The sequence below is a fragment of the Panulirus ornatus genome, chromosome 55, assembly GCF_036320965.1.
Source record: "Panulirus ornatus isolate Po-2019 chromosome 55, ASM3632096v1, whole genome shotgun sequence".
Classification (NCBI taxonomy): Eukaryota; Metazoa; Arthropoda; class Malacostraca; order Decapoda; family Palinuridae; genus Panulirus; species Panulirus ornatus.
In genome coordinates this window covers 25,745,327-25,770,724 of record NC_092278.1, presented here as the reverse complement: position 1 = coordinate 25,770,724, position 25,398 = coordinate 25,745,327, and the positions used below count along the sequence as shown (strand labels likewise).

The 25,398-nt window shown below is 38.2% G+C and overlaps 1 protein-coding gene across 6 annotated transcripts in view; it reads left to right on the top strand.

The window, feature by feature from the left end:
* LOC139765610 (zinc finger protein 131-like) overlaps window positions 1-25,398 on the top strand; it is a 178,165-nt gene that overhangs the window by 121,242 nt on the left and 31,525 nt on the right. The window contains exons 5-6 of one of the 6 annotated variants that reach the window (XR_011716704.1): window positions 7,873-8,192; window positions 9,510-9,648. The exons of 3 other annotated variants lie outside the window; for them this stretch is intronic. Coding sequence is in view for 2 of the 3 variants with exons in the window: in XM_071693266.1 (XP_071549367.1) it covers window positions 7,873-8,106 (234 nt within the window). In the remaining variant the exon portion in view is untranslated. 2 more of the 6 variants (XM_071693267.1, XM_071693266.1) reach the window with 2 other exon arrangements.

Here is a 25,398-nt window from a genome sequence, read left to right as displayed (position 1 = left end):
AAGAAGCTGATAGAAGAAAGCAAAGAAAGAGGAGATGAAGATTTTGGAAGAAAGTTGAGTGATAAGCTTCGGAATAATAAGAAATTAAACTGGAAGGAGATGAAAAAGGATGGAGGTGGACGTAAGAATGGAAATGTTAATGTGAGAAGGAAGGAAGGAGAGTTGCTGAATCAAAAGGAGGAAGTAAAAGGAAGATGGAAAGAGTATTTTGAGGAACTGATGAATGTGGGAGAAGTGGAGGCAGCAGTTGTTACATGCATGGGTATGGAGGATGGAGGGAATAGGATACAAGTGCAAGGGCCTATTACATAAAGGGAGTTAAGAAGGGCAATAAAGAGGTTGAAGGTAAGAAAGGCACCAGGAGTGGATTTGATTACAGATGAAATGCTGAGGTATGGTGGAAAAGTGTGGTAGAGTGGATGCATCTGCTATGTAATTTAGCTTGGAAACACTGTTGTGCCTGAGGACTGGGTGAAAGTTATTATTGTTTCTTTATTCAAAGAAAAGTTGCTAAGGATGTATGTAGCAGTTGTAAAGGAATGTCTTTTAAGTATATCAAGAAAAGTGTATGGAAGAATAACTAGAATGATGGAAGTGATTGAATGCTAAGTGAGTAGCATTGGATTTTTAGGAAAGGTAGGGTATGTGTGGATAAGATTTTTGTGGTAAAGATGACCATGGAAAAGTATATATCAAAAGGTAAGAAGTTGGATCTGGAGAAAGTGCATGACGAAGTCAGGTGGAATGCTTTTGGGATGTTTTAAGGATATATGGGGTAGGGTTACAACTGTTGAATGGTGTGAAAGCCTTCTGTATAGAAGCAAATTCATGTGTAAGAGTGGATGGAGAGTTGAGCAAAAGTTTTAGTGCACATGCGAGTTTGAGGCTGGGCTTATTGATGTCACTATGGCTTTTTGACATATATGTGGATGAATGATAAGCTATATGAAAGCAAAACCAGGGAAAGGGGATGCAGAGATGGAGTGTGACAGAGAAATGGTAGCTGGTGGCAAGCCTGTTTGCAGTGATAATGTTTCTGTTGAGAGTGAAGAGGAGTTGCAGAAGATTTTGTGTGTGTTTTATGATGAGTGTAAGTGTATGTGATTGCTGGTAAATGCAGCTAAAAGTAAAGTAATGGTGTTGAAAGGAAACAGAGTGAAAGTATAGATTTTGTGAAACCAAATAGAGTGAAAAAGAAAGTTTACTAAACTGTGCTTTGGATATAGGGGGTAGAAAGACTGGAAGACGTAAGAGAATTTAAGTATTTAGGAGTTGTCTTGAGTTAGGTTGGTGATATGAAAGGAGGGATAAGGTAGAGAGCAGTACAGGGTAGAAGGGTCATTGGCTCCCACAATAAAATAATTAAGGGTAAAGGTAGAAATACGGAAGTGAAGAGAGGATTAAAGGACAGCATAGTTCCCCCAACCTTGACCTATGCAATCAAAACATGGACATGGAATGAATCACAAAAGTCAAGAATCCAGGCTGTGGAAATGAACTATTTGAGAGGAGCATATGGAATGAATAAGGAAATGAAAGGATGTATGATAGATGTGGTATGGCAGGGAATGCAAAGGGAATGAATTGTAGAGTTAGTGAAACATAATACTTTGAGGTGGTTTGGGCATTTGGGAAGAATGCAAGACTGGAAGTTTGCAAGGAGAGTGTATGATAGTACAATTAAAGGGGCTGGAATGAGAGGAAGCCCACCAATGACATGAGCAAATAGAGTGGAAGAATACTGGAGGGAGAGAAATGGTGGAAGAATGCTTGGAATGGTATATTAGAGGGAATCACATAGATCAGTGATAAGTGGAGACTCTTTTGCTATGGCCACCCCCTTGATGGGAGTTTGTGGAGGGAATGGGCATTAGATATGTATGGAACGGGCATCAGATATGTACATAGATAGATGGATAGATTGATTGATGAAAGGTGAGCATCATATAGACCCAGATCTTGAAAATGGCTTCCTCATCATAACAGTTAGGTCATCTGTTTTGAAGTTGGTTCCTATTAATTTAGGGGTTATAGTTCAGAAGTCAGTGTCATAGTGACAGTGATAACATTCAAAATCACCAAAGGGAGGGTTTAGGTATTGATTTTGTATGTTTAACCCTTCCGGGATAGTGGATTTCTTAAAAGTTGTCTCCCATAGTGTAAATTTTTAGCAATATTTTTTAATATAAAAATTACGACCTACAAGCCATTTAAACATAGTGCCCAATAGATATTTAAACTTTGGTAGACTCCAAAGATTTTTTATTCTTACTCTCAGTCGCTGTTTCCTGCATCAGTAAGGTAGCGCCAGGAAACAGAAGAATGGCCCATCCAGTCATATACACATTATATACATAAACGCCCATACACGCACATATACGTACACACACACAGACATATACATATATACACGTGTACATATTCATACTTGCTTACCTTCATCCAGTCCTTTTGGTACCCTACCACTCAGGAAATAGCGTAGCTACCCCCCGCTTCAGCGAGGTAGTGCCAGGAAAACAGACTAAAAGATATGTAAATCTTTATGAACTACCATCTTGTAATCTGAGTATTTACTCAACAGCTGAGACATTTGATCCTTTCTGCAACTTCCTGTGCATAGAGATTGACAATCCATCTGATATATTCAGAATCACTTCAGAGTTCCCAGACATGTCTAAATATGTAACTGGTTGTTTTCATCACTGAAATGCATATAATCTTGTTTATGCTGTATAGTAGGGTGGGTTCCTGGGTTGGGGGAGCACTTGATGTCAATTCTCTGGGTGATTAAGCCTCATTGGTATTCTTTCATGTTAGTTGGAGCTGGGGAAATGTGTAGTACATATACATGCTTTAAGGAAGTAAAGAAAACAGGAGATTCTTCAAAGATGAGAAGATTTGGCCTGAAACTGTTGCAAAGTTTGTCTCCCAGATGCCAGCAGCTGCTGTGACAGTTGTAATGCAAGGATTAATGCTTAATACTTTCTTTGCACTTGACCAAGTCTTTGACTGGTTGTAGTAAAGTGTACCAAGCCAGAGTTTAGGCTTGAGACCTTCATGCCATCATTTAAATTCTTCGCTGATATGAAGATATATCACAAGTAAGAGAACCCTTGAACCATCAAAGACATTTTGTTGTCATTTCAGAAAGTGCAATGTACAGTCACTAATGTGAAAATATTTACTGTAAAAGAAACAACCTCCTGTATTAATTTGTAGATTTTTTATGATATTTTCTCATCGACTCACATAAATTTGTGTGTGGTACTGATAAATGAATATATAAATGATAAATATAAACAAAAAAAATACATGCATGTCAGAAATATTGAGATAGTAAGTATGGAATATATAGAATTACACCAGGTAAAATACCACATAATGTGTTCTGTAGTATGTTTAAGTGTCTGTAGAATGAAATCAGACTTAAGAAAAACCCTTAAGCATCATAAGATTTATGAGTAAAGAGGATCTGTACCACCGCCTAGGGCACACAGTATACTCTGCCACACCCATCTACACTCTCCAATATTAATGTAGAGGATTGATACTACTTTTCTTTGGTAATTTCTTCAGTGATATATGATGGATTTTTTTTTTTTTTGGGGGGGGGGTATTTTTTTCAATGGTATATGATGGATATTTTGTAAGACAAAATGTTACTTTTTTTTTTAGGGTGTTTGCCTTCAGAGACAAGTAATTTTTAGTCAGTATCCTGTTTCCTAATTAAAATCATCTGCTGTGAGAAAGAGAGTAAGTACTATAGGAAACCATGACCCACTGTACTGGGTGTTAGAAGAATAAATGGTTAGTACACTATCTATGCTACAGACATACCTACACTAGAATTAACATGCATAGGACTGTTAGTTTGCCCTCCTGTACTTTTCCTTTCACAACATGAGATTGTGGTTCAGTTTATGGAGATGTATTGGCCATACCCATGCTAGCATGAACATGCATAGTACTGATAGCTTGCCTGCCTGCTGTACTTTTCCTTTCACATCATGAGATTGTGGTTCAGATTCTGAATATGTATCGACCACTTCAACTAGCTGATGGTTCTTTGGAGCATACATTTTTTTTTTTTTTTTTTTTTTTTTTTTTTTTTTTTTTTTTTTGCCGCTGTCTCCCGCATTTGCGAGGTAGCGCAAGGAAACAGACGAAAGAAATGGCCCAACCCACCCCCATACACATGTATATACACACGTCCACACATGCAAATACACATACCTACACAGCTTTCCATGGTTTACCCCAGACGCTTCAAATGCCTTGATTCCATCCACTGACAGCACGTCAACCCCGGTATACCACATCGCTCCAATTCACTCTATTCCTTGCCCTCCTTTCACCCTCCTGCATGTTCAGGCCCCGATCACACAAAATCTTTTTCACTCCATCTTTCCACCTCCAATTTGGTCTCCCTCTTCTCCTCGTTCCCTCCACCTCTGACACATATATCCTCTTGGTCAATCTTTCCTCACTCATTCTCTCCATGTGCCCAAACCATTTCAAAACACCCTCTTCTGCTCTCTCAACCACGCTCTTTTTATTTCCACACATCTCTCTTACCCTTACGTTACTTACTCGATCAAACCACCTCACACCACACATTGTCCTCAAACATCTCATTTCCAGCACATCCATCCTCCTGCGCACAACTCTATCCATAGCCCACGCCTCGCAACCATACAACATTGTTGGAACCACCATTCCTTCAAACATACCCATTTTTGCTTTCTGAGATAATGTTCTCAACTTCCACACATTCTTCAAGGCTCCCAGAATTTTCGCCCCCTCCCCCACCCTATGATCCACTTCCGCTTCCATGGTTCCATCCGCTGCCAGATCCACTCCCAGATATCTAAAACACTTCACTTCCTCCAGTTTTTCTCCATTCAAACTCACCTCCCAATTGACTTGACCCTCAACCCTACTGTACCTAATAACCTTGCTCTTATTCACATTTACTCTTAACTTTCTTCTTTCACACACTTTACCAAACTCAGTCACCAGCTTCTGCAGTTTCTCACATGAATCAGCCACCAGCGCTGTATCATCAGTGAACAACAACTGATTCACTTCCCAAGCTTTCTCATCCCCAACAGACTTCATACTTGCCCCTCTTTCCAAAACTCTTGCATTCACCTCCCTAACAACCCCATCCATAAACAAATTAAACAACCATGGAGACATAAGTTTTAAAGCTCACCTAGCTCAGACTTTGTAAGTGCTCCATCCGCAGTAGGTACATTGTAGCTGTTGCCACATTGTATGAATTGAGGAAAAAATGGCTTGTATTTATTTTTTGGGTTTGTTTCTATATTGCAATAACCCATATGATACATTTTCCTGAGATTGTGTTTTTTACGAAGGCACAGTTATGGCAAGACATCCAAAAATCTGCAGTCCAGAGTTCAAGGGTAAGTGCTAAATGCCACAGTGTTCTGGCATACCTTATGGTCCCATACATGACTTTAACTTGTCATTAAATGTTAACCAACTGATTATGAGAAATTACTTTATTATCAAAACTTTAGATATTGTGATCATTAACAAAAGAAAGTTATCACCCGATACATCAGAAATGCTGTTTCTAGCATTCATAGCACGAGGACATTATGCATGCACAGTCTTCTGAAAAATAACTTGTGTTGAAGAGATTTATATCTTCAGTCTTACATTTGTATAAGTCACTAGCTTGTTTTTCCATGAAGTAACTGAAGTTTTGAATATGCAGCCCTTTTTAGGGGGATGAGGAGCAGATGAATATATTCCACAAGTGTTGATTAGTCAGAGATTCATGACTGAAAATGTTGCTTTTAACATTGTGTCATTCAATTTCGGCTGATGGTAGATTTGGTTATTGTGATCTCTTACCACTGGAACACTATGAAAATATGGGGAGACGTTTTGGTCACATTGAGTGTTAAGAAATTCTCATTCAGTTATGTATACTTGAAAATAGTTCCCAGTTAATATGACAGGCATAGGAGTCTTTTTATAATGTTACCAATGAAGTCAAAAGAATTTGTAAGGACAGTAAGAGGAAATTGTGTTAACTTCTGGGGCCCAACTTGTTGAACACATTCCTGGCAATCATTAGAATTTCTGTACTATGGACTGTTCTGTAGAAATTTAAAAAGGCTCTGGACAAGTATCTACAGACTCTGTTAAATTTGCCAAGGTATAGTGGATTCTCAATGCCTACAGGACATAGCTTCCAACAGCCTGATTAAGCAAAGGATCAACAAAGCAGCTTGGTCATAGACTAAGCTGTGGAAGTAGAAGAACCTTTCAAACCATCGTAAGGTATATTCAAGGTAAGGTGTAGAAATAAGCCATAGTTTTTTGCATTTTGGCGCTCTTCATGTTTGTTTTATTTGTAATCAAGTGAATCTCTTATTGTTGAAAAGCAGTGATGTATAAGTACCTTTGTCATCAGCAGACCCAAACTTAGTGTAACTCTCTGAGATAGAGATAGTATTGTCAAACATTTCTTGAACTGATTACCCACACATGTATACATAAGTTTATTGCGATGCCAGTGCTTTCATGACATGATTCCATTGACAGTATGGGGCTGACATTGGCTTCAGCCTTATTCAGTCTAAGGGCTTTAGAGATTGATGGAATTCAGAAAAAAGTAATAATATAACTAAGGGTTGCTACTGATTCATTAAAAAGGAAGAGCATGGCTTTTGAGCTTTCATCATATCAAAAAAATAAAGGCATTTAGAAGTTGTGATGTGTTTACGCATAATTTAGTCATGACAAGAACAAGAGTTTTGTGTTACCCAGAATTTCATGATTTGATTACTTCATTATTTTCTGTATACAGAGTGAAATAACAAATCTTCATATTTTTTCTAAAGAAGATTCCTGTAACTTGACACGAACTTGACTTCTCACTTGTGTTATTAATGAATTAGTACTTTGCAAAGTTAATGAATCACTAATCAGTATTCCTAACATCTTCAGATTTTCTTAATTATGCTGTGGCGTAAATCAGTTTTAAAGGAAATTAGCTCGCTGCTTACAGATGTGATCATTGCTTTCAAGCAGAAGCTGTTCCAAAGTGACCGTGAAATGAGGTTTTATAAAGTGGCTTAATTTTTTTCTCTTCATTTGGGATTTTACAGTGCTAATTGTTATTGAATGAAAATAAATATACCATTGTTAATTCAGTCCTCTTGGACTGTATTCAAACATATTAGACGTGCAGGCTTCACAGATCAAAGGATGGAAGAACTGATTTATTGCTAATGCTCACTCAAGCCTTGATGATGTCTCATTGCTTACGCATATGCAAGCCATGAATACTTGTTTCATTAGCAACACATGGCGAATAATTTTCAAAGCTTGTACATATACAAGCAATTTCTTGGTTTATACAAGCCAATAAGTCTCTCGTAACTTTTATAGACCACTGATTTTTTACACAACCAGCAAAGAATATTGAATTTAGCCATATGTAAGGCTTTGAGACTGATTGACTTTTTTGATCATCTTAAATCTGGTCACATAAAGTTCGAAGCAGTTAAAATATGGGTAGATTGGACAATTTGTAAACAGTTTTATGAGAAATACAGAAACCCCAGTTCTGGTCACTCAATATATAACCAAGGTAAAAGATTAACAAGCATATTGCTAGTATGATTCTGTCAGTGAGTATTTTGTGCTCTTGATTTTATTCGTCATTGCTGGCAACCACAAGACATTTCGGATTATATCAGGATTCAGACTGCTCTTGCTTGTTAACGCATACATCAACCTGGCTGATTATGATATTGAACAGCTTCTATGTTGGAAGTAAGGCAGCCTCTCAGAATAACTGGTCAGTAGTAACTGTTTCCCCTTGTGTTTTAGGGTCTGGTGATGACAGAGGGGCCGGTCATACGCGACGAGCAGGGGCGGTTGTGCTACCGCTGCGTCTACTGCCCGCGCATTGACTCCGACAAGAGCAAGTGGCGGCGACACCTGCGGACTCACACAGGGGAAAAACCCTATCAGTGTGCCAAGTGCCCTTACCGAGCAACTACCAAACATGCTGTTGTGCGACATGACAAGTTCAGGCATTCTGTGGAGGGTGTGGCACTGTAGACCATTTTCTCGGATGGACCCAAGCTAATGGGTGGAATTATTTATTGCTCCTATGAATAGGATTTTTGCAGTTAGACTGACATCTGGTGAATAAACTCGTATGCGTACAGTTTTTGGTAGATCTTGAATTATTCAGTAGGTTAACTCTATTGTAATTTGTCTTCTATTTTTAAGACATTCTGGTAGCTACCCAAAAAAATATGGGAATTTTATAACAAATGCTGCCATTTTTCACAATGAAATCAGTAATTGGAATGAAACAGGTTATTGGATAGGTGGTATTGATGGTATGATACTGGTTTTGTACAGGAGTATCCATGACAGTCATAGTTGTAAAGGTTGATATGAACCCAAAGCCAGGCATATTTTGTAGGAAATTATTCTGCTACGTGTGGCCTCTCTTTCATGTTAAGTTATCTCTCGTGTGAGAATGTATCTTCAAAAAATAGTTGAAGCTTAGATGGATGTTAGCATTCATTTTCTCACAGCAGTGATGATAATGACAAACCAGTAAATTTACTTGTATTCTGGTGTTATGCCAGACATTATTGTGGGTACGGAAAATTATTTGTGCAAAGAATACTTTTTGTGTAAGCTGTTCTTTTGGAAGCGTATTAAGTGCACAGAAAGAGATCCACCTTGTTGGTGAAATTTTATTACATATATTGGTGCTGGAGTTACTCCATTCCACATAAAAATTTAGATTAGATGAGAGTGATAAGCTCATCAGTGCAGTATTATGTGACACTTAAAGTTGTTAATCTTATATAATGAAAGACACTGGGAGACTTGCTAACCACCAGGCCCATTTTATTTATAATCATTGTCAGCGTTGGCAAGCATGCAAAATGCCTCCCTTTCCCAGAAATTTAGAGCAAATGTTTTAGTTTGATTGACCAAATCCTTTGGAAAAAACAAGTCTTACATAGTAGCTGATGCTGCTTGAAGGGAGTTACATATTTCCATTCTTTTCTGTGTTTGTATGTAAGGGTGAATGAGGTGTGATCAGAATTTGAAGCTCAGACATGTCATGTTTTTTGTTATGCAGCTGTTCAGCTCTGGAGAGGGAATATGACTGATGCTAGTGAGGGCTTAGTTGTTTCAGTTTCAAATGGGGTTCAGTTATTTTGATTTCATTTTACTTGATATGTCAATCGAAGGCACCTGTGTTACATAGAAAGTTAGTTTGACATGCTCATTAATTTGAACTGCTTGTGCTGATAAGGTGTGTTTTCTAACACTGCTCACGTACCAGACATAAGGCACATCTGATTAAGTTTGTGAGTTATATAGAATTTGCCATGTTCACTAAATTTGAACTGTAGTCATGTGATAAATATGGGCTCTAACTCTGCTCACGTCTCAAACATTTGACACATCTGATACGATTTGTTCCATTATAGGGTGGTGTACCTGATCAAAGTGGCCTCTACCGCTGCCCGTATTGCCCACGAGTGGATCAGTATGAGAGCAAGTGGCTGCGGCACCTACGTATACATACTGGAGAGAAGCCATACTTTTGTTCAATCTGTGACTTCCGTGCCAGCACGAAACACTCTGTTGTTAGACACGCAAAAATGAGACATCAGATATGGAGCAGTCAGCCACAGTGAACTAAAACACCATATTTGGAGTAGACATTTTAACTTTTAATTTGGAGTTGTCCACAGTTAATGAAACACACTTTTGGAGTAGTTAGGAATGAAAAACATTATATGAGGTTGTCATCCACAGTGAAACAGAACAAATGTTCAATCATATTTAGATGAAAGAAAAATCAGTTATACTGAAGATTTATCCACACAGAAATGAAATTCATTTGGCAGGCATATTGAAATTATATTTGCAGTAGACATCCATAATGGAATGGAACATCAGTTTGTTGTCAAGCTTAATAAGATAGGATATTTAGTACTTATTCTCTATGAAGTGAAACTCCTATCGGAAATGTTAGGCTCATGAGAATAGTTGCATTACAGTACGGTAATCATACTCGGTAAAACACCAGTTTTGGATTAGCAAAGAACAAAATATTTGGAGTTTGTATGACAATGATATCTGATTATTACATACCTAAAGTAGTACAGTGAATGTCTTACAGAGCAGATGTTAGTTGATCCAGAATTGGAATTCTATAGTAAATCAATGAAAATCGTGAAATGATCAAGTGAGCAGGTGTTCAAAATTCCAGAGAATCTCAGACAAAATGAAGGTCTTTGATTAATAAGTGAGCAAATTAGATATCTTGAGGTCTAGATGCTGTGTAGTCACATGGGAATGCTAACTATAATTTGTTTTTCATACTGAAATTCAAGAAGACTTGTTATATTGTGTGAATTGGGAAGTATCCTAGAAGATTCACTCAAGTTAGATGTACTTTTAATTTATGAATCTATGTTCCTTGGTTGTCTTATGTTTGGTACTTGCACATTTTATCCCCTTTGGAGCTTCTTAATTCAATGGTTTTGATACACATTTTGGTAATTAATGTCATTTAAACTTGAAAAGTCCGTATCTAGATTTATATATAAAAAGTGTTATGGAAGATTTTATAATATATGGCTGAAGAAGTTATGAAAAATTTTATGTAGAAATTTGAGTTATGGTAGAGTAATATGTATGAAAAAAGGCAGAGTATGACAGACTAAAATTGTGGAATTTGTTTGTAATGAGTGTAGTGTCTGAAGAAGTTCAACATGGGTTACTCAGTTACTATTGTGCAGGGGTTCCTAAAGTGCTATGTTGTTGCCACTGTGAAGCTTTTCCTTATTGCCACTTTTTTATAGCCAAAATTTTATCCCATTCCCATTGCAAAATGATGTCTCATTTCCAATCTCATACCCAAAAAGGCTTATGTGAAATTTCGTAAAAGATTTATAATATCAGTTACAATTATTACTACAAAAATTGAGGAAAAAATTGTTCTTTAGATATAGTAAATTAGATATATATCGTAAGAGCAAGCATTCTTTACAGGAATGAAATTGTCGGTACAGGAAACTGTAATAAAACAGCTTAAGGCTGTAGTTTAAAGAATACTTTTATTTTCCTAATTCAATGAAAAATTATGCAAAATTTCCCAGTTGAAAGGAATTAGCCTCATTCCCCAAAGAAAAGAACACAGTGAAATAGCAAATAGATACAATAAATAGAATAAACATTTTTTGTTGAGTACAATGACCCCGTCACATTGGGTTTAGGCCATTGGTAACAGTCATAATGTACATGTTTCAGATATTGCTGACCAGTTTTTAGGATACTCATTTGCCTTAGATGAGAGTAGCTTTGTTGACACTATAAAGGTTATCATTTTCATGCATGAAGTAACACAGGGTTTGCAGATACATGAAGGGCTCATTTTGCTTGAGAGCCTAAAGAGCTAACCCAGAGGAATAGATGTGACTGCAGTGAACTATACACTTGACGGAAACAACACCTAGTGGACATGTCTTGTTGATTCCTTGACAGATGGAATCCCATCCATAATTGGGGCTGAGACTAGGGCATAAGTATAAGAGGAATAGAAGGTTATGGTGAAAGTGAAAGAAAAATCTATTGTTACCCAGGTTAGTAGATTTGACGACTTTTGTGTGAGGCATGTTAATTGGATCAAATCTAGGGGTCAGAATCACTGACAGTTTGTTTAAAGTATTTTTAAAAGAATTTGAAACCAAATTAGATGCCATTCTACTTCACAGCAACTTTGTAGCTGAACATAGGTACCACCCTGATACATGGTTTTTCCATTTGTGAAAGGGATAGATTTTTAACTTCTCAGTGAAAAAAGCTTAAGTTTTATTAACTGACTGACTGTCAGTGTTTTGGGGTTTATACCATTCTGACTTGACATCTCTTGTTTTTCTAGTGAACTGAATTTGAGGTTTCAAAGCAAATGTATCTTTGTTTTTACTTTTTTGGAGGTTGTACAGCCTTTGATCAAAATTGAGCCCCTTCAAAAGCAACTGAAGAAAGGTTGTGGTATTGATTTTGCAGCATCTGAGGAGTTCATGGGTGATGGATTAAGTGCACTTATGAGTTCTGCATCCTGAAAAGTATCTTCAGATACTGTACTCAGATTTAGTTTTTCAAAGAATCCTTTCAGTGTTTTTTAGAGTTTATATTTCACAAGCATGTAATTATAACATAGACATTGCTTTGATGTAATGTTGTTGGAAATTGTCAACTTACAAGATACTGCACAAGTCAAGGCATTCTTTGGTGATATAAGTATTGGAGAGGTTTATACAGAGATATATGAATATCCGCATACATGGTTCCCTTCAGCATTTTCTCAAAAGTTTGAATGTGTTTAAAATCATATTGCAGTTTTGACTTTCCTTATGAATGTGTTTGAAATTATATTGCAGTTTTGACTTTCCTTACGTTGGTTCATAGGCATGTTGTACACAGATTTGTAGACTGTTTGTTGTTAACCAGTTTATTCAGTATTGAAAGTTAAAGTAATAACAGAATACACTGATTAAGACTACCCCTCTAAAGTGACCCCACTGAATGGAAACTTTAGGAACCCCAGCTGTAGTGGATGACTGGAAGAATGTGATTTGAATTAAGCTACTTCAGTTGTCTAGTTTTTCATTGGTGTAGTTAAAAGGTGAAGTCAGAACAAACAAAAATGACTGTTTAAGTTTACGGCATTGGCAAGTCAATAATGGGAGTGAAATGATGCTGTAGATTTTTGGAAAGAGGTATTCAAAAGCTTACACTTTAGAGATATTAATTGTTGGAAAATTATTAATGAATATGAATTCTGTTGTAAATGTAAAGTATGGAGTCTCGCACACTTAGGCAGTGTTGATCAAGGAGTTGCATTATTATTGATATTGCCAAATTAACCAAGCACCAGGAAGAAGCTTTTTTTCCTTGAATTATAAACACATTTTGGGAACCATTTGATGAATTTCTAACAGACTTCATATTTTGAAGTGACTGAACATGGGTTTCTTCTGTAGAAGATTAAAGAGCTTATGTAATATGATATGAATAGATTTAAGATATTCATGGTCTATCTTCATTTGGAACTGTTGAAATCTGTGTTTTTCTTTACGATGTGAAAAGTCAAGATTGCCACATTTCTATAGACCTTCACATTTACTCAAGATAAGATCCTATTGAAAGTTCTGGAGACACTTCAGATGGTGCTTCACACACTCATCTGTACTCACTTTCATTTCACACACTTGTGCTTTCTTGCTGTCTCTCAGCTCTAGCTTTCTCTGTAAATTCACTCTTATTAATCACATTTCTCCCATCCATTCTCACCAAATGCCCAGGTATGGGTACTTTATAGTATCGGGTTTATCAGTATTTTTTAATGCATCAAAATATAGAGTACAGGATAGTGTGTGTGAAGGTGAACTTGAGTGAGATCTCAGGATTATTCTGCCATTTAAGGAATTTGCAGTAGTGTTACTGATCAGACAAACTACATGCTAAAAAGTTTTATGGAGAGGATGTTTCTTACCGTTCCATAGCCTATGCATTTGGTCTTGTAAATAATATTCATCATGCAAAGTAGAGCATTATGTCTATATTCTTGATGTTTGTCTCTAGGAACAGAAAGACTTATCAGACTCAGTTGTCTACACATACCAAATCATATTTTATGTAAGGCCTTATCCTTATAATTTTGTATAAATTATTTAGAAAGAAGTTATATTTCTTTGTTTAACCTTATCTAACAGATAAATATAATGTTCCTTATAGTTGTTTAATCAAATCTCCATTTTTGTATTTGTTTATGTATTGATGGTTTATATGATGATCATAAAATCATATTGCTATACTGTCTATCCCCTGATAATGACCTATGTGACTTATGACCATCTGTACATACAACCAGAAAAAAATATAAATTGAAAGATATATGTAAGTTTAGAAATTAAGCTTGATCGTACGTCCACTAGTGCTAATGGTTGCTTGCACACAATAGTGACTCACACAATATTGTGGCATTGTGTACATCACAGCATCTCTCTCAATTTTCGTTCTCAGTTACTATTCAGTAAGTGCATGTTATTAAATGAATTTAAAGAATTTTTGTGCTGGGTTAAACCATTTCTGTATTAAACCCCAAAGAAGATGACAAGCAAGAGGAAAAAAGAATCACATGATAGATCTTGCTAGAAGCCAAGGAATTGGAATTGAAAATGAAGGAGGTAAAAAGGTTAATGTGACTGCACATGATCTGCAGTTGTCCCATTTAATGGTCTCCTTAATATAAAAGGGAAGAAAAAATACATGAAGCAGTGAGAGGTTTGGCAAGGATGAGTCTATGATAACAAAGCAACAACAAGGGCCCAACCATGAAATGGAAAAATTGTTGATACTGTGGATGGAAGATCAAACTCAAAAGCTGGTACCACTAAGTTTACTAACCATGCAGGTGAATGCTAGAAGTCTTTTTGAGCCTTTAAAGGAGTGAGCAGGCAAGGATTACATCGAGAACTTCACAGCCAGTCATGGTTGGTTCAATAGATTTTTTTTTATTTATTTTTTTTTATTTTGCTTTGTCGCTGTCTCCCGCGTTTGCGAGGTAGCGCAAGGAAACAGACGAAAGAAATGGCCGAACCCAACCCCATACACATGTATATACACACACGTCCACACACGCAAATATACATACCTATACATCTCAATGTACACATATATATACACACACAGACACATACTTATATACCCATGCACACAATTCATACTGTCTGCCTTTATTCATTCCCATCGCCACCTCGCCACACATGGAATACCATCCCCCTCCCCCCTCATGTGTGCCAGGTAGCGCTAGGAAAAGACAACAAAGGCCTCATTCGTTCGCACTCAGTCTCTAGCTGTCATGCAATAATGCCCGAAACCACAGCTCCCTTTCCACATCCAGGCCCCACACAGCTTTCCATGGTTTACCCCAGACGCTTCACATGCCCTGATTTACTCCACTGACAGCACGTCAACCCCGGTATACCACATCGATCCAATTCACTCTATTCCTTGCCCTCCTTTCACCCTCCTGCATGTTCAGGCCCCGTTCACACAAAATCTTTTTCACTCCATCTTTCCACCTCCAATTTGGTCTCCCACTTCTCTTCGTTCCCTCCACCTCCGACACATATATCCTCTTGGTCAATCTTTCCTCACTCATTCTCTCCATGTGCCCAAACCATTTCAAAACACCCTCTTCTGCTCTCTCAACCACGCTCTTTTTATTTCCACACATCTCTATTACCCTTACATTACTTACTCGATCAAACCACCTCACACCACACATTGTCCTCAAACATCTCATTTCCATCACATCCATCCTCCTGCGCACAACTCTATCCATAGCCCACGCCTCGCAACCATACAACATTGTTGGAACCACTATTCCTTCAAACATACCCATTTTTGCTTTCCGAGATAATGTTCTCGACTTCCACATATTCTTCAAGGCTCCCAGGATTTTCGCCCCCTCCCCCACCCTATGATTCACTTCCGCTTCCATGGTTCCATCCGCTGCCAGATCCACTCCCAGATATCTAAAACACTTTACTTCCTCCAGTTTTTCTCCATTCAAACTTACCTCCCAATTGACTTGACCCTCAACCCTACTGTACCTAATAACCTTGCTCTTATTCACATTTACTCTTAACTTTCTTCTTTCACACACTTTACCAAACTCAGTCACCAGCTTCTGCAGTTTCTCACATGAATCAGCCACCAGCGCTGTATCATCAGCGAACAACAACTGACTCACTTCCCAAGCTCTCTCATCCACAACAGACTTCATACTTGCCCCTCTTTCCAAAACTCTTGCATTCACCTCCCTAACAACCCCATCCATAAACAAATTAAACAACCATGGAGACATCACACACCCCTGCCGCAAACCTACATTCACTGAGAACCAATCACTTTCCTCTCTTCCTACACGTACACATGCCTTACATCCTCGATAAAAACTTTTCACTGCTTCTAACAACTTGCCACCCACACCATATATTCTTAATACCTTCCACAGAGCATCTCTAGCAACTCTATCATATGCCTTCTCCAGATCCATAAATGCTACATACAAATCCATTTGCTTTTCTAAGTATTTCTCACATACATTCTTCAAAGCAAACACCTGATCCACACATCCTCTACCACTTCTGAAACCACACTGCTCTTCCCCAATCTGATGCTCTGTACATGCCTTCACCCTCTCAATCAATACCCTACCATATAATTTACCAGGAATACTCAACAAACTTATACCTCTGTAATTTGAGCACTCACTGTTATCCCCTTTGCCTTTGTACAATGGCACTATGCACGCATTCCGCCAATCCTCAGGCACCTCACCATGAGTCATACATACATTAAATAACCTTACCAACCAGTCAACAATACAGTCACCCCCTTTTTTAATAAATTCCACTGCAATACCATCCAAACCTGCTGCCTTGCCGGCTTTCATCTTCCGCAAAGCTTTTACTACCTCTTCTCTGTTTACCAAATCATTTTCCCCAACCCTCTCACTTTGCACACCACCTCGACCAAGACACCCTATATCTGCCACTCTATCATCAAACACATTCAACAAACCTTCAAAATACTCACTCCATCTCCTTCTCACATCACCACTACTTGTTATCACCTCCCCATTAGCACCCTTCACTGAAGTTCCCATTTGCTTCCTTGTCTTACGCACTTTATTTACCTCCTTCCAGAACATCTTTTTATTCTCCCTAAAATTTAATGATACTCTCTCACCCCAACTCTCAATAGATTTATTTTTTTTTTTTTTTTTTTTTTTTTTTTTTTTTTTATACTTTGTCGCTGTCTCCCGCGTTTGCGAGGTAGCGCAAGGAAACAGACGAAAGAAATGGCCCAACCCCCCCCATACACATGTACATACACACGTCCACACACGCAAATATACATACCTACACAGCTTTCCATGGTTTACCCCGGACGCTTCACATGCCTTGATTCAATCCACTGACAGCACGTCAACCCCGGTATACCACATCGCTCCAATTCACTCTATTCCTTGCCCTCCTTTCACCCTCCTGCATGTTCAGGCCCCGATCACACAAAATCCTTTTCACTCCATCTTTCCACCTCCAATTTGGTCTCCCTCTTCTCCTCGTTCCCTCCACCTCCGACACATATATCCTCTTGGTCAATCTTTCCTCACTCATTCTCTCCATGTGCCCAAACCATTTCAAAACACCCTCTTCTGCTCTCTCAACCACGCTCTTTTTATTTCCACACATCTCTCTTACCCTTACGTTACTTACTCGATCAAACCACCTCACACCACACATTGTCCTCAAACATCTCATTTCCAGCACATCCATCCTCCTGCGCACAACTCTATCCATAGCCCACGCCTCGCAACCATACAACATTGTTGGAACTACTATTCCTTCAAACATACCCATTTTTGCTTTCCGAGATAATGTTCTCGACTTCCACACATTTTTCAAGGCTCCCAAAATTTTCGCCCCCTCCCCCACCCTATGATCCACTTCCGCTTCCATGGTTCCATCCGCTGACAGATCCACTCCCAGATATCTAAAACACTTCACTTCCTCCAGTTTTTCACCATTCAAACTCACCTCCCAATTGACTTGACCCTCAACCCTACTGTACCTAATAACCTTGCTCTTATTCACATTTACTCTTAACTTTCTTCTTCCACACACTTTACCAAACTCCGTCACCAGCTTCTGCAGTTTCTCACATGAATCCGCCACCAGCGCTGTATCATCAGCGAACAACAACTGACTCACTTCCCAAGCTCTCTCATCCCCAACAGACTTCATACTTGCCCCTCTTTCCAAAACTCTTGCATTTACCTCCCTAACAACCCCATCCATAAACAAATTAAACAACCATGGAGACATCACACACCCCTGCCGCAAACCTACATTCACTGAGAACCAATCACTTTCCTCTCTTCCTACACGTACACATGCCTTACATCCTCGATAAAAACTTTTCACTGCTTCTAACAACTTGCCTCCCACACCATTTATTTTATTTATTTATTATACTTAGTAGCCGTCCCCGCATCAGCAAGGTAGCGCAAGGAAACAGACGAGGAATGGCCCAACCCGCCTATGTACACATGTATATACATAAAAGAAGATAAAGCTTGCACAATGTTTGAGTCACAGATGAAGCAGCAAGTGCTAATGATTGAGCTGGTGAAAAAGTGGAAAATAAACGAGAGTTTTGTTTAATAAACTGTAGAGTGATTTTAAAAAATTTCAATTCATAAAACTGGTTAAACAAAAATGAGACAATCATGGTAGATCTTGCGTAATGTAGAAAGTGAAGATTATGAAATGTGACTAAAGAATCTTAAGTAAAAGATAAAAAGAATCTGCAGAATTATGTAATAAAGCTTGTTGATACAAAACCAGATTATCATGATAGAAATTGAGTAGGATAAAAGAGTGTTATTCAGGTATATTAATTCTACATTCCATGCTTACATACGTCCATTTCGAGATTTGACCGGTCAGTCAGAAAGGAACTCAGACATATGTGGGGGATGGGTAGTATCTGGAATTCTGACACCTGTTCCTACCTGGAACTTCCCCAGTGGGGCGGCCACAGCAGTAGAGTTTCCATAAACAGGGAACTCTAGTGCTGTTTCTTATCCTTTAGTGCCTCACCCACAACAGGCCACTGGTAGAGAGCAACTCCAATGCAGTGTTTGCAGAGGCTCCTACTTAATGTTCTCACTTACTACTACCTAATGCTCATGCCTAGTGTTTCTACTGACTGATACAACCTAATGCTCCTCTGATGTTTCTGCTTACTACCACTTCCTGATGTTTCTACCTAGTGCTCCTCCCTAAGTGTTCCTACCTATTTCTTCTATCTATTGCTTGTAACATTTTGCCAAAAGCAGGGCTGGCGCATAGTACTAACCTTAGGAAAATCAAGTTATATAGAATGAGCTGTGTGAGTTAAGTGTTGTCAAGTGTTATGTATATGACAAAGAAAGATTATATGTTTGTGGACAGACTGCTAGTAGTCAGCATGTGGGTGAGGCAGAAAAAAAGACAGCTACCCGGGTCGAAGGAGTGCAGTTTGACAACCACTGAAGGGCTAGCTCACTACACAGATGTTACTAACCCTCTCAGTACCCAGATGGGTATTATTTGTAATATACCTCCCTGGTCATTGGCTGCTGACCAACTACTGCCTTGTATGATGATCACAGTAATGGTGATAATGATATGTGTCATTTGCCAGGAGAAACCAAGCATTGCTCTTTTGTTTAACAAACTTGACTAGTGGATAATGCCTGTGTCAATTGTACCAACAGGTGAACAGATAGCTTTATCTATGTTTGTTCTTCATTATCCAGTACAATTTTAGCACTTGCACATAGATATCTGAATTAGCTTGGGACAAAGTGAAATAAGGTCTCAATATGATTATTATCTGGCATGAAATAAGCTTCAAGATTCTGTATGTAGAAAGGACTTAGGAGTCTGCATTGTCCCTAACCTACCACCAGACTCCCATATTAGGAGAATAGTAAAGAAGACAAATTGTTTTATGTCAACTATCAAAACAGCTTTCAAGTGTGTACATAAAGAAATATTTTGTAAGCTGTACATGGCATATGTAAGGCTAAAACCAAAATATACTTCTCAAGATTGGTCACCACCTAAAGAACCGCAAAGAACTGATAGATTAGGTCCAGTGGAGGGTTGCAAAGATGGTACCAAAATTAAGAGAACTGAGTAACAAGGAAAGACTGAAGGCTTCAAATTTCCCAACCTTGGAAGAGAGAAGAGTAAAGGTTGACCTGTTTATAACCTCTTTTAAGTTTTTAAAACATCAGTGATATGAACAGTGAACAGCTCTTCAAGAGATGTAGGGATGGAGCAGCCAGAAGACATTACATAAAATTAAGTGAGCAACTTTTGAAAGAAGATATGTAGAAGTTCTTTTAAAGTATAAGGGTGGTGGATTAATGGAATAGAATGATTAAGGACATGTTTAATGCTGACAGCATAGAAGTTGTATGTCAGTAAAGAATGTTCAAGAGATGGGGCCCCATGAGTATAACACTATCCCTTACACTACAAATAGGTTATTACACATCCTTTAGAATTCTTAGACTGGTGCATACAGGACATGATCTTTGAAAATTTGCTACAAATCCTTTATTGGACTATAGGCATGTTTTATGAATTGAAGTGCACACCAGCCTTTTGCTATCTGTCTATATCTCCCTCAGAGGGGTGGCCATGGCAACAGAGTCTCCATAACTAAAGAATTCTAGTGCTGCTTATAAGCCTTTAGTGCTTAACCCTTAACAGGCCACTGGCAGAGAGCAATCTATTGCAGTGTTTTCAGAGGCTTCTGCCTAATGTTCCTAATGCCTGCGTATGTCTAATGCTCCTACCTACTACTACCTAATGCTCCTACCTAAATGTTCTTACCTACTGCTTCTATTTACAGCTCCTACCATTTTGCCAAAAGGCAGGGCTAATGCATAGTGCTCACCACAGGCAAATCTAGAGTAACAAAGATTGAGCTGCATCAGTTAAGTGTTGTCAAGTGTTACATATGACAAGGAGAGATTGTATGTTTGTGGACAGAATGCCAATGATCCATGTGTTGGTGAAGCAGAAAGAAGACTACCTGGGTCAGAAGAGTGCAACTTGACAACCACTAAAGTGATGGCTCATTAACTAGATGTCACTCGCTCTCCTGATACTCAAACAGGTAGTACTGGTAATGTAGCTCTCTGGTTGTTGGCTCCGTATTAGAAAGTTAGGTAAAAAGGACAGGTTAGTTGAGGTATAAGCTTGAGTGGAGAAAATATGGAGCAAGAGAGGTTTATAAGATGCTTGGGAGTGGACTTGACAGCAAATGGAACTATGGAAGCAGAAGTGATCTTTGGTTGAGGGGGTGAAGGTTCTTGAAAATTAGGAATGTGTAGAAAGAGAGGTTGTTAGCTGGGATTAAAAATGGATGTGTTTGAAGACAAAGTATTCCTAACAATTTAGTATGGACATGAGGCATGAGCAATAGGTTAGGATATGTAGAAATAGGTGAATGTGTCGGAAATTAAATGTTTGAGGGTGATATATGGTATGAGATGGTTTGATCAGTTAAGTGATAAAAGGGTAAGAGAGATGCATATTAGTAAGAAGAGCTTGGTTGAGAGATCTAAAGAGGGTGTGCTGAAATGGTATGGATGTATTGAGCGAATAAGTAAGGAGAGATTGAGAAAGAGGAATGTAAGTGGAGGAGACAAGGAGACCAAATTGGATATGGAAGGATGGAGTGAAAAAAGGTTTTGAGTGATCGGGGCCTGAACATGTAGGAGGATGAAAGGCATGCATGGGATATAGTGAATTTAAGCGATGTTGTGTACAGAGGTTGATATTCTGTTAATGGACTGAACTAGGGCATGAGAAGCAACTGCAGGAAACCTTGGAAGGTTTTGTGGTGCCTGGTTGTGGATACAGAACTGTAGTTTCAGTGCAGTACACGTTAGCTGGAGATTGGGCGGGAGCTTTACCTTGTCAGTGCAGGATACAGCAAACCTGTTTGACAAAAAGTCAAAAAGGAATATTCTGTTTTGCCAGAAATTGTGAAAATGAAAATTAATATAGGTAATTTTGGTGGCAATCAATAAACTGGGCTTTTTATGGTTATGTCTGGATACTGTTTGGTATATATGATATTATAGAACAACCATTTTTGAACAGAAGCATCTGAATCAAAATGCAAGACCAAAGACTGCTTCAAAAATTGATCATCATGATAAACATTTACACTTTGGCAGTATTTGGGTATCTAGGCCGATCATCTCTCAAACATGTTTCATTGAATATCAATGCTAATTCAGCATTCATCAGTTTCTTACTGATCCTCTTGGCATGTCTAACTATTCTCTTGTATTGCTCAAGCGGATTACCTATAAGCTGGCCAAAGTTGATAGCAGGGGTAGAACCAGACTCAGGTGGAAATCTGTTTAGTAATTTTTCTTAGGTGTACAATAACAGAACATTTTGTGATTGTCACATTCTCAAATGTAAGAAAAGTACAATAAAATCTGGGTATATATACAAAAACCAAGGATCTTTGACATGGGTATATATACCTGGACCTTTGGCCAGATTATTGGTAATATACCTGAGCAGTATAAAAGAATTGCTAGATAAATAGAGGATGTCAATGAGAAACTGATAAATATTCCATGAAACTAGCAGTAGTGTACATTTCTTTGAATTCACTGTAATGGTGATGATGGTATGAGATTCATTATTAGGTGTATATAATATTGCAGATCAGTAATTTTTTAGTAAAAGCACGCTGAAAAATGTGAGGAAAAGAAGAGCATCACAAAATGGTAATGACTAAAAATTTACACATGGGTGCCTTCTGAAAGGAGCGAGAGGGGGCATTTGCACCTACCTCCATTACGTCTCACAAAAACTTGCACATATGGCATATTCATGGTCTTTGTTACTTGACTGGATTTGTACTAGATATTTTGGTAATCTATATTAATATCATAATTTTTTTTTGTGCGTTCAAAGACATATTCTTTCAGTTTGTTGACTTAATGAGTAAAAGCCAGTCCCTAACGTATATATTTTGCTCCCTCAACCCAACCCCAATCTTGGGGATATCAGGAGGGATAATCCCCTTGTGTGTGAAAATGTTAAAATAATTTCAAAGGCTTCATATTGAGACTTTGTTTGTACCATTGGTGGATCACAGACCCAGCAAATTCATTATTTGACACCAAACATCATTCCTTTCATTTAGTGCATTACAGATATGAGTTAGCATATCAAGGACATTTCACAGATATTCATTTTATTAGAATAATTATCATAAGTGATGAAATAGTTGGTAAAATAAGAAATGAGCCATCACTCAATGTGCCAAAGTTGTAGTTTAGCTAAGTTTTGGGATATTGTGTCAAGTTTGAATTTGATTATGAAAGCATTTAATTTTCAGCAGGTTATTAATTTGTTGTGTTGGATATGAATCATTCATAGGTGTGATATTGATCATTAATGAAGCATATGTTTCTTCCACATATATCACTACAAAATGTAGCCTCATAGATAAAGTTTATCCATTTCTGCCTTAAATGCTTTTTCCCATTTTTCATCAGGATGGCTTTGCAGGGTATCTGTTAGAATAATGATACTTTATCTTAGCAAATTCCATCACATTGACATCCCTCTGTATAAACACTCCCACTTCATTTAGGCAATTACAAATCACTGAACCTTCAAAGAAAAAATATTTGCTTTGGCTCTTTGTTTCTTTTTTTCTTTAGAAAGTGATAACACATAATGGAAGGATAGCCAATATCCCACTCCCACCCTTCTTATTCACTCTTCATGACATGCTGAATATATGTGGTAGTACTGAGAGATTAGTTAAAGGAGGAAGGGGGAAGGTAAGACAGAAGAAACAGAAGGATGGAGTGAAGAAAGCTTTTTAAGGAATAGAGTTAGAACATTCAGGAGGTAAAGAGGTGTGCATGAAGTAGAATGAAGAGAGATTGACATGGTGAGGGACAACAAAGTATCAGTGAACTGAACTGGAGCATCTGAAGTGGGCGAGGTATATAATGGAATAGCCTGTGATGCTTGGCTGTGGATGGTTGGCACTGGTTCAGTAACACACATAGAAATGGAAGAATTTTCACCAATTGATTATCATTACAAACAATAAAAGAGGAAAGTTAAGATCCAAGATTGCCATGATCAGGGAGTGTTTATTTTGTCGAGGCAATGTTATTTATTAAAAAGAAAAGTCCAGGTATCAGTATACTTGTAATGTTTCTGATTTTTTTTCTTTGAATGTGGCAAAAGACATGAGAGAAGATTAAGCTCATATCTGTAAAAGTTCTTCGTATTTCACATCTGTAATTTTATAATAGATTTGCTGTTACTCCAATAGCCATTCATGTTTGAAAGGTGTGATGTCACCATGGTATTTTCATTTGTTTATGGATGGGGTGGTTAGGGAGGTAAATGCAAGCGTTTTAGAGAGTGGGGTAAGTATGCGGTCTGTTGGGAATAAGAGGGCCTGAGAAGTTAGTTGTTGTTTTCCGATGATACAGCACCAGTGGCTGATTCAAGTGAGAAACTGCAGAAGTTGGTGACTGAGTGTGGAAAAGTGTGTGAAAGGAGAAAATTCAGCAGGGTTGAGGGACAAGTTAGTTGGGATGTGAGTTTGAATGAAGAAAAATTGGAGGAAGTGAAGTGTTTTAGATATCTGGGAGTGGACTTAGCAGTAAATGGAACCATGGAAGCTAAAGAGAGTCATAGGGTGAGGGAGGGGGCGAAGGTTCTGGTAGCGATGAAGAATGTGTGGAAAGAGAGAATGTTTTCTCAGAGAATGAAAATGGTTATGCTTGAAGGAATAGTAGTTCCAACTATATTACATGGTTGCGAGGCATGGGCTATTGATAGGTTTGTATTGAGGAGGGTGGATGTGTTGAAAATGAAAAGTTTAAGGATGGTATGTGATGTGAGGTGGTTTGATCGAGTAAGAAATGAAAGGGTAGGAGAGATGTGTGGAAATAAAAAGAGTGTGGTTGAGAGAGCAGAAGAGGGTGTGTTGAAATGGTTTGGACATATGAAGAGAATGAGTGAGGAAAGATTGACAAAGAGGATATGTGTGTCAGAGGTGGAGGGAACAAGAAAAAGCAGGAGACCAAATTGGAGGTGGAAGGATGGAGTGAAAAAGATTTTGAGCGATCGGGGGCTGAACATGCAGGAGGGTGAGAGGTGTGCAAGGAATAGAGTGAATTGGAATGATGTGGTATACCGGGGTCAACGTGCTATCAGTGGACTGAACCAGGGCATGTGAAACGTCTGGGATAAATCATGGAAAGGTCTGTGGTGCCTGGATGTGGATAGGGGGCTGTTGTTTTCGGTGTATTACACATGACAACTAGAGACAGAGTGTGAACAAATGTGGCCTTTTTTGTCTGTTTTCCTGGTGCCACCATGCTGAAGCAAGGGTTAGCGATGCTGTTTCCTCTGCCCATGCCAGGAATGGATGAAGGCAAGCAAATATAAATATGTACACTCCTTCACTTCTTTCAAATCTTCATGTTTTCATTTTAAGTTCTATTTTAAACTTAGGTTTGAACAGTATTTTCCAGTGGAGTAAATGCAACTTATAATCCAATTTCTTGTCATTGTACTTTCTAAAATTCCTCAGTTTTTTAATTCCTTTGATTGCCCTTTGGTTGAACAACTCAAGACAATAAATGTACTGGAGGCAGTCTCAGGT